We start from the raw sequence: 15497 nt of genomic DNA, 5'->3' as shown, positions 1-15497 counted from the left end.
ATTTGGAAAGAATCCAAATACAGGGAGACTAAACAGCATCCTTCTAAAGAATGAATAGGTCAACCAGGAAATTAAAGAAGAATTGAAAAAAATTCATGGAAACAAATGATAATGAAAACACAATGGTTCAAAATCTGTGGGACACAGCAAAGGCAGTCCTGAAAGGAAAATATATAGTGGTACAAGCCTTTCTCAAGAAACAAGAAAGGTCTCAGGTACACAACCTAACCCTACACCTAAAGGAGCTAGAGAAAGAACAAGACAGAAACCCTCAACCCAGCAGGAGAAGAGAAATAATAAAGATCAGAGCAGAAATCAATGAAATAGAAACCAAAAAAACAATAGAACAAATCAACGAAACTAGGAGCTGGTTCTTTGAAGAAATTAATAAGATTGATAAACCCCTGGCCAGACTTATCAAAAAGAGAAGAGAAAGGACCCAAATAAATAAAATCATGAATGAAAGGGGAGAGATCACAACTAACACCAAAGAAATACAAATAATTATAAGAACATACTATGAGCAACTCTACGCAAACAAATTTGACAATCTGGAAGAAATGGATGCATTTCTAGAGACATATAAACTACCATAACTGAACCAGGAAGAAATAGAAAACCTGAACAGACCCATAACCAGTAAGGAGATTGAAACAGTCATCAAAAATCTCCAAACAAACAAAAGCCCAGGGCCAGACAGCTTCCCAGGGGAATGCTACCAAATGTTTAAAGAAGAACTAATTCCTATTCTCCTGAAACTGTTCCAAAAAAGAGAAATGGAAGGAAAACTTCCAAACTCATTTTATGAGGCCAGCATCACCTTGATCCCAAAACCAGACAAGTATCCCAACAAAAAAGAGAACTACAGACCAATATCCTTGATGAACACAGATGCGAAAATTCTCACCAAAATACTAGCCAATAGGATTCAACAGTACATTAAAAGGATTATTCACCACGACCAAGTGGGATTTATTCCAGGGCTGCAAGGTTGGTTCAACATCTGCAAATCAATCAATGTGATACAATACATTAACAAAAGAAAGAGCAAGAACCATATGATACTCTCAATAGATGCTGAAAAAGCATTTGACAAAGTACAGCATCCCTTCCTGATCAAAACTCTTCAAAGTGTAGGGATAGAGGGCACATACCTCAATATTATCAAAGCCATCTATGAAAAACCCACCGCAAATATCATTCTCAATGGAGAAAAACTGAAAGCTTTTCCGCTAAGGTCAGGAACACAGCAGGGATGTCCATTATCACCACTGCCATTCAACATAGTACTAGAAGTCCTAGCCTCAGCAATCAGACAACAAAAGGAAATTAAAGTCATCCAAATCAGCAAAGAAGAAGACAAACTATTCACTCTTCACAGATGATATGATACTATCTGTGGAAAGCCCAAAAGACTCCACTCCAAAACTGCTAGAACTTATACAGGAATTCAGTAAAGTGTCAGGATATAAAATCAGTGCACAGAAATCAGTTGCATTTCTCTACACCAACAACAAGACAGAAGAAAGAGAAATTAAGGAGTCAATCCCATTTACAATTGCACCCCAAACTATAAGATACCTAGGAATAAACCTAACCAAAGAGGCTAAGAATCTATACTCAGAAAACTATAGAGTACTCATGAAAGAAATTGAGGAAGACACAAAGAAATAGATGCAAATAGCATGCAAAAATGTTCCATGCTCCTGGATTGGAAGAACAAATATTGTGAAAATGTCTATGCTACCTAAAGCAATCTACACATTTAATGCAATTCCTATCAAAATCCCATCCATTTTTTTCAAAGAAATGGAACAAATAACCCTAAAATTTATATGGAACCAGAAAAGACCTCGAATAGCCAAAGGAATATTGAAAAAGAAAGCCAAAGTTGGTGGCATCACAATTCCAGACTTCAAGCTCTATTACAAAGCTGTCATCATCAAGACAGCATGGTACTGGCACAAAAACAGACACATAGATCAATGGAACAGAATAGAGAGCCCAGAAACAGACCCTCAACGCTATGGTCAACTAATCGTCGACAAAGCAGGAAAGAATGTCCAATGGAAAAAAGACAGCCTCTTCAATAAATGGTGTTGGGAAAATTGGACAGCCACATGCAGAAAAATGAAATTGGACTATTTCCTTACGCCACACACGAAAATAGACTCAAAATGGATAAAGGACCTCAATGTGAGAAAGGCATCCATCAAAATCCTTGAGGAGAACACAGGCAGCAACCTCTTCAACCTCAACTCCAGCAACATCTTCCCAGGAACATCACCAAAGGCAAGGGAAGCAAGGAAAAAAATGAACTATTGGGATTTCATCAAGATCAAAAGCTTTTGCACAGCAAAGGAAACAGTTAACAAAACCAAAAAGACAACTGACAGAATGGGAGAAGATATTTGCAAATGACATATCAGATAAAGGGTTAGTGTCCAAAATCTATAAAGAACTTAGCAAACTCAACACCCAAAGAACAAATAATCCAATCAAGAAATGGGCAGAAGAGATGGACAGACATTTCTGCAAAGAAGACATCCAGATGGCCAACAGACACATGAAAAAGTGCTCCACATCACTCAGCATCAGGGAAATACAAATCAAAACCACAGTGAGTTATCACCTCACACCAGTCAGAATGGCTAAAATTAACAAATCAGGAAATGACAGATGCTGGCGAGAATGTGGAAAAAGGGGAACCCTCCTACACTGTTGGTGGGAATGCAAGCTGGTGCCACCACTCTGGAAAACAGCTTGGAGGTTCCTCAAAATGTTGAAAATAGAACTACCCTGTGACCCAGCAATTGCACTACTGGGTATTTACCCTAAAGATACAAATGTAGGGATCCAAAGGGGCACATGCACCTGAATGTTTATAGCAGCAATGTCTACAACAGCCAAACTATGGAAAGAACCTAGATGTCCATCAACAGATGAATGGATAAAGAAGATGTGGTATATATACACAATGGAATACTATGCAGCCATCAAAAGAAATGAAATCTTGCCATTTGTGACGATGTGGATGGAACTAGAGGGTATCATCTTAGCGAAATAAGTCAAGTGGAGAAAGACAACTATCATATGATCTCCCTGATATGAGGAAGTGGAGATGCAACATGGGGGGTTAAGTGTGTAGGAGAAGAATGAATGAAACAAGATGGCTTTGGGAGGGAGACAAACCATAAGTGACTCTTAATCTCACAAAACAAACTGAGGGTTGCTGTGGGGAGGGGGGTTGAGAGAAGAGGGGTGGGGTTATGGACATTGGGGAGGTTATGTGCTATGGCGTGAAGTGTGTAAACCTGGCGATTCACAGGCCTGTACCCGTGGGGATAAAAATACATTACATGTTTATAAAAAATTTTAAAAAAATTTTAAATAAATAAATAAATAAATAAACTTAGAAAGTCTTTCCCCATCCATAGATCACATCTTCCTACATTTTTCCATTTTTAACCTTTAATTCTTTACGCTGAATTTATTTTGCTATGAGGTAGAAGATCATGAGCTAAACTGGTGTCTTTTTATGAATGGTTCATCAACTCTCCCAGTTGCCTTATCTTTTTCTGATGATTATCTTCTTGGGTCTATTTCAGGTAAGTTATCTGTCAATCACAAGGAAGAGACTTAAGAAAACGTCACTAATTAGCACAAAAGCCCCTAACAGAGGAAGATCTAGTCTATAAGGAATTCTTGGCATGATCTAGTACACTTCCCATCAGGCTTCCCAATCTCCTCATCCTACTCTCATGGTGTGCTGGGCTTTGCACGAGGGAAAAAAAAACCATCAGCACAGACCCCTTCTCTCTACCATTAACACCTTCACATACACACTCAAGAAACTCACTGCAAGACCCCTTGGCCCCCAAGTGGAGAACCATACCTTAGTATTTCTCCACGAGATCTTAAGGCATCAAGGAAGTGAAAAATATATTTACCACATTATTTGAAGCAAAATTCCAATCTCATTGCTCAGAATAAGCTGATGCCCTTCAATGAAATGGTAAGTTTTCTGTCTCTAATCCAAAGCACTCGGATTTCCAAGTTCTTGATTATTTTAAAGAATTCTGATAAGGAGTGGGAAAGATTAGTTTCCATCCTCAGTGCCAAAGATATCACAGGAGGATTAAAACTTGGTAATCATATTTTGACATATACATGAAGTGCTACATAAAGAAACAATGAACCCTTCAGCAAAACGCCAACAACTCTGTATAGGGTGAGAGAGAGAGAGCCAGACAACATTTTTAACTTTGATCAACCATAAAAGATTTCAGGAGCATCAAGCTGTTGGGCTGACCAATGGCCTTTATATTGTTAAGCTGAAGCCAACTCAAATTCTCCTACACCCAACCGCATCCAACTGGACATAGCCAAAGTATCTTCAGTCCAGGGTCTACAGCATCTTATCTTGACCAACCTTGCTGTCAACAGTAACAGTAACACCTTCTGTTTAGGAGAGGGCTAGTGAGGAAAGAAGAGCTAAAGAGGAAGGGAATAAGGATGCTCATAGGACTTGCGGTCCTGACATTTAAGCAGAGGCATGTTAACTCTGATACTGAACTTGGACTTCTCTCTTTGAGTCAGCATTACTGCCTGAAGTTGGGCTAGAGATGTTTTAGTTTTTTGGAAAATTAAAACCAGAGGAAGAACAAATACCCACCCCTTATATGAATGACCCCCATAATTCTGCAAAGGCAAGAGTACAATAAAACCACAATGACCCCCAAATATGCCAAGAGGGAGCCTTCCTATCCATGGGTAATGTGTTCCAAGGCTGAGTCAGTGAATTAACTGATGCTAGAATATTCCTCACAGGGCTTTATAATATTTTTAATCTCTGTTAGTTACATTTGGTATTTACCAAGATGTTTTTAAGGATTCTTGCAAGAAAGTATATCAAGATGGGAAGCTATTTGGCAAAGATAAGACTTCACAGAGCACTGGGACAGATACATCTGTGCAGATATGATTAAGCGGGAATTTATTATGGCACAGGGCTTCTCCTACGTGACCGTTTACGGGACATTCTGACACAGTCAGCGGTGTCTGCTTGGACAGACACATGCCTGAAGGTACCCTTTTGGTGTAGAAAGAGAGAAAAGTATTTTCTGAGGCTTCCTTCCAGGAAAAAGAGACAAGACATTTGGAAACTGGAAAGAGACACAGTCAACAAGTTCATGCACCAGGGCTGAACGGTACAGCAAGGCCGAGGTGCTGTGCAAATAAAATAGGGCAAAATTCAGGAGACCTGAGTCTGGGCCTGCATTCCTTCCACAAGGAGCTGTGTGATCTTGGAAAAGACTTTCACCGAGGTGGGCTGCAGCCGTCCCCTCTACCAAGCGGTGGGAGAGCTCAAGAGCTGACCTTGCCTGCCTACTGCTGCCTGATGCTCTGATTCCAACAGGAGAAAAAGGAAGAGTAGGTCTGGGGTGGCTCTGAAAAGCTTCTCATAGTTTCACAAACTCTAAACTCTTGCTGCCCTAAGAACTTCATTCACAGCCCAATTACACCACTATGGCAATGAAGGAGGTGAATGAATGGCGAGTCTCCTGTCCAACTACTACATAAATGGACCACAGTGGGCCCCTACGTTGTTAAGCTGAAGCCAATTCAAATTCTCCTACATCCAATTGCTTTAACTATGTTCCAAATAAACATATTTTTAGCCATTTAGAGCCCACCTACCACACACACCCTAGGAAATCACACCCACTGTCTCTCTGCAGCTAGAAAGTTCCCCAAAATACTGCTGCCCTTTGGAGCTCTCTGTCCTGGAGGTCCTCTACCTTGTTGCTGAGCGACATCATCTAGCCAGGTAAGCCCTCTCTCTGATCTCCCCGACCCTCCCAGGAAGTCTCTTTCCCCATTCCCCTTCTGAGTGTGGCCTTGTGCCACTGTCTCTGGAAGGTCTCCAACTGTAAGGGACCTCCCTTCTCATCAACCTCGTCCGTGCAGCACCCAAACAAAGCTTGTGTGTTACCACCTCTCACGAACCTGTCTCTTCCTTGATCAACTTCCAAAGCCCCAAACTTCCTACACCAACCCATCTAAATAAAGTAAGTATTCAAACAGGATCCGGGAGCATTGAAAATAGCCCCCCCCCCTCTCCACAAACAAAAGAGGAGGTTCCCTACTAATCAGCAACAGCTCTGAGAAATTAAAGAATTGACCAAATCAACTAAAGGGCTGGAGACCCACGGAAGGGGTCGGTACTTACCCCCACCCCGCGACCACCCCCCTCCGCAAGTTGGGCAAGTGGGAGGTGGTCAGTTCCGTGGTAAAATCACTGATGGGTCAAGAATCTTTTCTGAACCCCACAATGATCCATCTCTCCTCTTAGGCCTCCCTGTCTTTCAAGTTTCCACAGATAAAAAGCTGTTCTCAGCAGAAAATCTGATTTATACTGGGTTGTGCCAAACCGGCATGGACCCATGAGCTTGTTTAGAGCACAAACCATGGAGCCAGGCACCCAGTCAGAATGCCAGCTCTGTCACTCACTACACGCATAGCTACTCTCACTGTGCCTCAGTTCCCACTCTCGTTATATTGTCGTGAGAACCCAGGTTCAATCCCACAACATGGGCCTCCCTCAGGGTCTCTCGGCCTCACTAGCTCCTGAGCCCTTGGCCTCCTCCTGGCTGACTGCCCCCACCATGCTGGAAACCACAACAGCTCCAGAGCTCCCAGGCTTGATCTGACAGACCGACTGAGGCTCTGGACCCACACACAGCCTGGAACAAAGATCCAAGCCACTGGATGTGGTCTGTGCCCTCCTCGGAGGCTGCCTCAAGTGGCCAGGTGACACAGTCCATTCACTGCCCTGGGACTGTACAAAAGACCTGCCCTGGGCTCTGTTTCCCAGAGAACCCAAGTTAAATTGGTAGGAAAAAAAATAAAAAAATAAAATATTAACCCTCCCCCAAAAAACTGGGAGGGAAAAAGTTGATACATGTAAAGCACTCAGAACGTTGCTGTCCGGTACAGTTGCCACTCATCATGAGGCTACTGAGCATGCCAACTGCTCAGTGGGAACCAAGATGTGCTCTAAGTGTAAAAATGGGCACTGGATTGCAAAGACTTAGTACAAAAATGCAAAATATCCCATTATAAACTTCCCCAGACTGTGTGCTGAAATGACAATATTTTGAATAACTGGGCTTGAGCAAACAATTCAAATTAATTTCACCTGTTTCTTTTTACTTTTTTAAATGTGCCTACTGAATATTTTAAATTACATGTTGCTTCCGTTCCATTTTTATTGGACAGCTCTGAGAATTCAGTACCTCCTAAGTGCACAAAAGATACTAGTCAATTTCATTTCCCTTCCCAAGAAGTTCTAGAGGTTGGCTGTCACCAAAGCCTAATGATAAAAAGAATGTGGGAACAGAAAGGGAGATAGACAAGGAAAAGGGAATAAATATTTATTAAGTACCCTTAATATGACCAGGCATGTTATATATCATGCAAATACTCAAAGCTTATTCATTATTATTCCCTTTGGCTGATAAGGAAGTAAGGGCTCAAAATTATTTTCCCAAGGTCCCAGAGGTATTAAACAACAGACCTGAAAATTAGACCCAGGCTGCTTGACTCTACAGTCCACGCTCTTTTCAATCTATCATACTGTCAGATGATTGGCTCTAATGGTATGGTGTGGTTTCAATAATTGAGGTTTTTTTGACATATGTTAGGGCTTCCTAGAATCCCTTAAATCACCTACCCAGGAGGTCAACGACACTAAGCAAGTTAAAAGTTGCTGCTGCACACCAATCTATCAATCAATATCCCCCTCAACCACCCCTCTCACTTTCAAGTGCAGGAAATGGAATTCAATTGGCCCGTGCCATATGGTCATCATACATCCATGACAGCCCCCTTTGTTCTGTATTTTTCTCCCATTCAATCCCACTCTCCCACTGGCTCTTAGTTGAGCACACATAATGAACATCCTTTCAATAATACCCTTCATATGTTTATCTAGATCTATGGGTGTCCTTGGTAAGTGTTACTGTGTGAAAAACTGTTTCCTTGTTCTGGTTTATGCCAAATTATTTCCTGAAATCTAATAACACGGATAGAAGTAAATATAATCTATTCTATCATACATAACTACCATATCCTACTCATCCAGTCCTGGAGCAGGGACACCGACATCATCTCAGACTCCTTTCCACCACCCAGGACACAGAGACGACCACCGCCATAGGTCTACTTGTTGAAGTTTTGCTGGAGTAAATAGCCAGGAGAGGGAATGCTGGGGCATGCTCTCATAGTCTGTGTTAGCTTCACTAAGTAACCAAGCAATGCCAGCTTCCTCTCCACAATGAATAATTAGTCGCCTGCCATGTGCAAAGCCTCTATTTCTTCCCATCCTTGCCATGCTTGACAGTACCCAACTTCCTAACTTTGGCCATTCGGAGCGGTGTCAAGGGGTAGCATATGATTTGAACGTCCATTTCTCTGCATATTGGTTAGAAGAACATTTCTTAATGTTCTTAGTGGCCTTCCAGAGTTGGAAGATTTTCTTAAGACCTGAAATCCGGAGCTGCCACCAACACAAACAATTGACTTTTCAAGGCAAGAATGTTTCAGCTCAGAGAGTAGAGGCACTAGGGACCCATGGCTTTGTTCTCCCAGCGACAGTAATGCTCTGGACTGACCACGTCCATCAATTTTCTGCAGATATCACCACTCCAGGGCTCAGAGATTTGGTTGTAGAGTGAAATCTCATGGAACCAGGACTGGTATTGCCATAAATGTGTCTCTTACTACATTCTAGTACTACCTCTCAAGTGAGATGAAGGAGAAGCGGGGTAGAAAGAACTCAAGTTTGGCATCCTGACAGCCCTGTCCAGTCCAGGCAACATGCCAGGCTGCGGCATTTATAAAGGATAAGAAAATCCGTACTCCCCCCACAAGCAAGGCAGAATTAAAGCTGGGTAAGGAGGCTTTGGGACTTTATTTAGCACATAATTAGAAATTATCATTTCTGTTGACTCGGTTTATAAAGCCAAGCGGTTTTAGATCACTTCCTAGAAATGTGATGACGGGGTAGAGGTGGGTTCAAAGGTTGGGACATTTTAATATTTAGGTAATTTTTATGCTACTGCTTGGGCTTCTCACACACCTGTCAACACAGTTGGGAATAATTCAACAGGGAACTAGGAGAGGGGGTGAATGTGTAGCCTAGAACACAAAGCACATTGGTATCAATTTAATGAAAATACTCCCTATACTTCTGGGGGTAAAATTTATCTGAGAGAGTTCAAGTTAGCTTTGGTGGGAAGAGGTCCACACTGACAAGCTTCTGTCCTTCCCTGAGGCGTGGGTGGGGGGGGGCGGTCACTGCTAAATGTCAAGTCCAGTAAGTTACCAAAACAACATGCAGAGGAACATTGGGGGAGCCTCCAGACCCCTCCGCAATGTCCCCACGAGACAGCAGCCAGCTGCTCTCTGCCTCCTTCGCTTATCCCTGGGGGGTGGAGGGGAGAGGGAGGGTGGGCTCCGGTCAGTAAGGGCAAACCCAGGAACTGAGCATACTCAGCTAGACTGTTCTGTCTGTCTGTCTCTTCGGCCACGAGCTAAGTGGCCAGCCTCTGAAAAGGATACCTCTAAGCTCTGCCAGGACATGTTTCATGAAATGGAGGAAGTATTAAAAACTCAAAAGTTCTCAAGAGACAAGTCATGTGCCCTTGCCCAGATTTTACCAGTAATAAAGGTGCTCTTTGGATCCCCATCTGGCTAACTCATGAGTCTTGTCTCAATTCATCCTGAGCTTGGGAGGGGAAGAGGGGACAGTGACGTGTTGGTTCTCTCCTCTCCCTCGGCTCCCTCCACTTGACTTGCACTCGAAGTCCTCTCGCGCTTTTGTCTGGCTGACAAATTCTGGTAGTTAAAACCTATGAAAACAGCTCATCACCGCCCCCCAGGAATTCTCTTGCTGGAAACGTTTGCACTGATCAGTTACAGATGGCCTTGAATCAGGGTCCAGCGTGGACAGAATCTACCACCCAAGCCTCAGGAGTTACTCGGAGACGCTCAAAATCTCCAAAGCACACGAAGATGTAAGTGGTGCCGATGCCTGGCAAGCTGAGCTGGCCAGGGCTCAATTCGCAGAACCTCTAATTGCTGGTGGTGACAGGGTGGTCGAGGAGAGAGAATGGAAAGGCACAAAAATCAATGCCAAAAGAACGAGTATGGAGTAGAAAAGGTCGTTAGGTTCTCTTTCCTCCTCCTTTCCCCAGCTCCGCTGTCGCTTTGCCTCTTTTGAGGATCCCTTCTTGGAAGCCAGAGTTGTTCTCAGAGCCCAGGGAGGAGAGGGAAACTGACCACAGGCAGCGTTTGAAGGCGGTGGGATAGACAAGCCTTGTGCTCTGGACTTCAAAACAATTTCCTCTACAAGGATGATTTAAACTTCTCCCAGTGCTATTTATATTACACCAAGAGCAAAATTTGGGCCACTGTGGTTTCCTTCCACAATGTTAAAAAAGACCATCTATATGGAAGCCAAGAGAACAAGGGAGCTTTAAAATTTCATGAAACAGGGGCACCTGGGTGGCTCAGTGAGCTAAGCCTCTGCCTTCAGCTCGGGTCATGATTTCAGGGCTACCAATCCACAGGAGCAGAATTCTTAAAGCTTCATGTAATCAGAATGGTATCTGACCCCAAATTTTCTCATCCCCTTTCATCCTGAGTTTGGTTGAATTGTTCGTAAGATAGACGATCTTGAGTGCAGGTGCTTTGGACAAAATAAAACAGTGTGTTGGCGGCTATCAGTAACACAGCTTCATTCATGCCAGTCCCAGTCTCTAAAATACTGACACATACCTCGTTTATATCCACCAGAGCTCATTTCAAGGCAACACACGAGAGCGTCTATAACTCTCTGGAGCGGGCCTGTATTTTCCACTCTGCTTAGAAAAAAATAAGTCACATGTTCCTGGGGAAAGACTATCTCCTGGAAGTTCAAGCCTTGAGAGCCACAGGAGTGATTACAGTGATCTTTAATAAAGTGTCCACTCACCTTTATTGAGGGTAACACCTGGGTTATTTATGGCTTTTGTTACATGCTTATTCTCAATCTCCTGGCTAATCTGTCACGCTGAGGGCCAAGGGCCACGATGTACGAAGGGCACAGGATGTAACCTCGGGTTTAAAAGCACACCTATCCATTCTTCACTCACTGCCGGAAAAGGGCTCATTCCCACCACCGGAACGTGTGTCCCAGGTCAACGGGGACACTGTGAAGACCCTTTGTGCGCACCAACAATGGTATTTCAGGGGGAGTGGAGCGCCCTGGGCAAGGGCAACATTCTGTACAGCAGATTTCAGCAAATCCTGACCACTATTTATGTGAGCATTCCTAAGGGCAAATGAAGTGCCAGCTACGGCTGCCTCCCATAGGTCAGGTCTTTGAACCCGAGAGAGAGGGAGACGGGGGTGGGTCCGTGCAGCCAAGGTCAGCTCCAGGCAAAAATCCAGGAGTGGACACACTTGGTCTTGGATTTCCACAGAGCCCGCGATCATGATCCCCAAACAGGTTTCACACTCCTACTACCCAGGCCCTTTATACAAGCCATTTTAAGATGGGGCCTTTTCTTCCTTTTCCTTGCTTTATGCACATAAGCAAAATCAATGGTCGCTCCCTCCTCCGGATGACCACAGAGGTTTCGCCTGCTGCTGGCTTCACCTTTCAAGCATCACATACCTCTGATGTGTGCCTGTTTCTCTTCCTCTGATAGACCACGACTTTACTTGGGGACGGTGGCTGTTTCTTAGTCACCTATCTCCAGGGCACAGCACAATGTGCACACGGCTAGTGCCTAATGACTAAACAAACGGAGTTCACAGAGAAATGGGACAGGTGGAATTAACAACTGTCAGTCCCCAAACCCACTACTTCAAGAGTGCAAATAGATGGCTCTGTAGATCTAGTGCAGCTGAGAAGGCTTCACTGTTGGCTCAGGTCATAATCCTGGGGTCCTGGGATAAAGCCCCACGTCGGGCTCCCTGCTCACCGGGAGACCGCTTCTAGCTTTCCCTTTGCCCTTCCTCTGCCTCCTGATGCTCTCTCAAATGAATAAATAAAAACTCTCAATAAAACAAAACTAAGGGAGACCAAAAGGTTCTCTGCCTTGTGCTATTTCCTTTCCTATATCCCAGCACACATTATTTATTTCTTTAATGACCCAAGAAGGAAATTCAGCCAGAATTCATTTGGATGACTGGATTGCTTGGGTGGGACTTTTAACTCTAAGTTAAAACTCTAAGTTAATGAGTTAGCATCTCATTAAACACGAACCATGACAAAAAACAAAAGGAAAAAATTAAGGGAAATAACGTAGAGGAAAATGAAGACCGTTATCAGAAAGAAACATAAATCAGAAAAAAAAAAAAAAGAGGAATTCTGGGTTCCCTTGGGTTCACCACTTCTGACATCTCTAAAGCAAGGCCACCCATGGGTACGAGCTGGGATCCCCTGCAGGCCCGGGAAACACACTAGGGACAGCCTCACGTGACCACACACGGCGGCTTTCCCAAACACGGAACCGTGGGGCTCACCGTTACTCCTAGTGCTTCTCCAGATATGATGGCAACCGTCACACCATCCTGCCTAGGTTTGGGGATTTATTTACTCTTCAGCTCCTGGGACTGAGGCTCCATCACCTTCTCTGAGCTTTGCAAATTTACCCACAGCTGGAGGCCGTGGGCCTGCTCTTCGGCGCAAGGGTTCTCGGCCTGCAGAATGCCAAGGCCCAAGGTCATCCACTGCACACAGCAGACCAACAAGAAGGCAGTGGAACCCAGCCTCTAACATTCTGCGGGTGGGGCAATGATGTCACGGGGACTAAGCGGGGCACCTCACAAGAGCTGCTCTCAGGAACCCCCCCCCCCAGCCTCGTGGGGAGCATCTAAAGCGACAACGACAATAGCTGAAGCGATTTCCAGGACCCTGAAAGCTGCAAACGATTCCTCATGTGAACTCAAAGCATCAGACCCGACTCTCACACAAATGGAAGAACCCTAGTCCTCTCTTTGGCGACGCTGAATCTTAGACTGAGCTCCCGACAGGGGGCACTCTCGGGAGGGACACCTTAGGGAGGAAGCACATGACTGGGCTTGGGGAGAAGCCAAGCAGCAGTGCAGTTTGGACACAGAGCTCCAGCGCGGGATGAACCTTCAGAAACCCCCCAAATGCAGCCGAGGTAGCCCAGGTAGCTGAGGTAGGGGAGCATTTCTAACCTCCCAGCGGCTAGCCATTAACTGTGGGCCACGCCCCAGGAGGGAGCACAGTCCTGGGAGAGGAGGCTCTGGCAGAAGGAGGGGGAGCCTAGGGGTACGGAGCGGAGCCTAGGACGGCAGGAGGGAGAGTCTAGGATAATTGCCTCTGAGAGCCCGGGGTAGCCCATATTCACAGCACCTGGAGGCCAAGGGCATCCGTCCATAGATACACACAGATGCTCTCTGGCGCCCAATCACTGTGCACAGGTGACTCGTCTCAGCTTGCTGCCTTCTGCTCATGGAGCCCTCACTACCTGGAGAAGTGGGAATTGCCCTTGCCATTGTGCAGAGTCTTCAAGCATGTGTTTGTTTCTTTAAGGAGAGCTACCAGGGGCCAAGGGGCCCGCCCCAGACACCAAGCCCGGGATCCAGGAATGAAGTGATGGAACGTGGCAGGCAGCTTTCCCGCCTGTCCTAGCTTGGCTTCTACCTCGGAAATCCCGAGACTAGGAGTGAAGGCCAAGTATTTATCTGGGAAGTGCTGCAGAAAGTGCAAGCGAAGAAGGCAACAGCCAGCTCAGAAAGGGAGAATTCTGAAAGGGGGTGGGAACCAGCAGGTGCCATCTGTGGGTCCCTCGGGGCTCGCGGGGTGGGGGGCAATCTGCAGGTGGGTGCACGGAGGAGGGGGGAAGCTAACGGCTTTACCACCAACTCCCATCCCTCTTTGACAAGAATTCCTCTGGGGGTGTCCAGTGCCCAGCACACCCGGCTGCAGGGAGAGCCACTGGCAGAGCAGCGGCGCGGGAGATGGCAGCCGCGTGCGCGCGGGGACTGCTGCCACCTGGACTCGGGCGTGGGCACAGGGCCAAGGTGCAGGCCACCAAGAGCTTCTTCCTCAAGGCCCTCTAGTGGAGGGAAATACTTAGAGAATTAGACACATAATCTATTGGCACGGGATTGTACTTGGCACTGGGGTGAGTGAGGGGGCACCAGGGGCATCTGTGAGAGCCCATGAAATGGCCCGCCTCTTCCAGCCAGCTGACTCGAGGGCCGAGAACCTTCAGGCTGGGACCCAGACAGGGAATACGAAGTGACCCGGGGAAGGGCGAGAGGAACGGGAGTCCATCCAGAGGGAACAGCAGGTGAAAAGACTCTGAGACCAGAACAGGCAATACCTGTTCCCAGATCTGCAAGGCCAGCACAGAGCCGAGAGTTTTCTGGCACTAAATCTGAATAGACTTCCATCTTCTATTTGACCAGACCGATGACACCTTCTAGTACAGGGTTCTGCAAACGACAGCCCAGGGGCCAAATCTAGCCCGCCGCTTGATTCTGTACATAACATCTACTGACCCACAGACATGCCCATTCAGTGACACGCTGTCTGTCGGCTCGCGCTGTGAAGGCAGGACGCAGTTCTGACCACATCTGGGACCACAGGATCCACGCAGCCTAAAATACATGCCATCCACGGATGACAGGAGATACTCACTGATCTATGTCCTGCTCCAACAACACATGGAGATCTCAGCATTCCCTCCACCACGCTTCCCTCTGAGGGCAGCTGTTGGGTCCTCAAGGACTTGGCATCCTATTCATTTTCCTCTTTTGTTCACAATTTTTCTGTCCATGTTTTCAATCTACTTTTCATACCTTGTTTATCCTTTTCTAGGTATAACCTAATTTGGCAGGAACGTTCTTACTATGTCAGCCCACCCATCGGATTTGGAAGGGGAGAGATTTCCCTTTTCGACCTTGCTATTTACCACCTCTGAGGCCCCGAACAGCTTTGCTTGACATCTTTAAATCCCCGTTCTCTTATTTTTTCTTTAAGGTTTTATTCATTTGTTTGAGAGAGAGAGAGCCTTCAAGGGTGGGGCGGGGGAGAAGACTCCCCGCTGAGCAGGGAGCCCGATGCGGGGCTGGATCCCAGGATCGCGGGATCATGACCCCAGCAAAGGCGCTTCACGACTCAGCCACCCAGTGCCGCACCCCCAGCCTCACGGAGTAACTCTTTTAACCATTTCTGTGCCCCCAGTCCAAACTCAAAGGCCGTTAGGTAAGACTTTGAGTAAGAACATGAGAGCCCAGCTCCCTTGCCCCGCGTGCATCAGGATTACCTGAAGGCCCACTGAACCTTTCCGAGTCCCTGAGTCCCTGTCCTCTTCGGGACTTCGCCCGAGGGGACACCCTGGCTGGCTTCCTTCCCTCCTTCGTTTTGCTCTTCTGTAGAGGCGCTTCCTTTACAATCACCCACACGG

The 15497-nt window shown here is 45.9% G+C and overlaps 1 protein-coding gene across 1 annotated transcript in view; it reads right to left on the bottom strand.

The window, feature by feature from the left end:
- Window positions 1–15497, bottom strand: part of PIR (pirin) — a gene marked incomplete at both ends in the record, with an annotated part of 124353 nt that overhangs the window by 65065 nt on the left and 43791 nt on the right. Inside the window, one exon of the mRNA XM_082717059.1 lies at window positions 12577–12628. Within this exon, the coding sequence (XP_082573185.1) occupies window positions 12577–12628 (52 nt within the window). The remainder of the gene's footprint in view (window positions 1–12576; window positions 12629–15497) is intronic.

The sequence above is a fragment of the Mustela nivalis genome, assembly GCF_964662115.1.
Source record: "Mustela nivalis genome assembly, chromosome: X".
Lineage (NCBI taxonomy): Eukaryota > Metazoa > Chordata > Mammalia > Carnivora > Mustelidae > Mustela > Mustela nivalis.
This window is presented reverse-complemented; position numbering and strand designations above follow the sequence as displayed.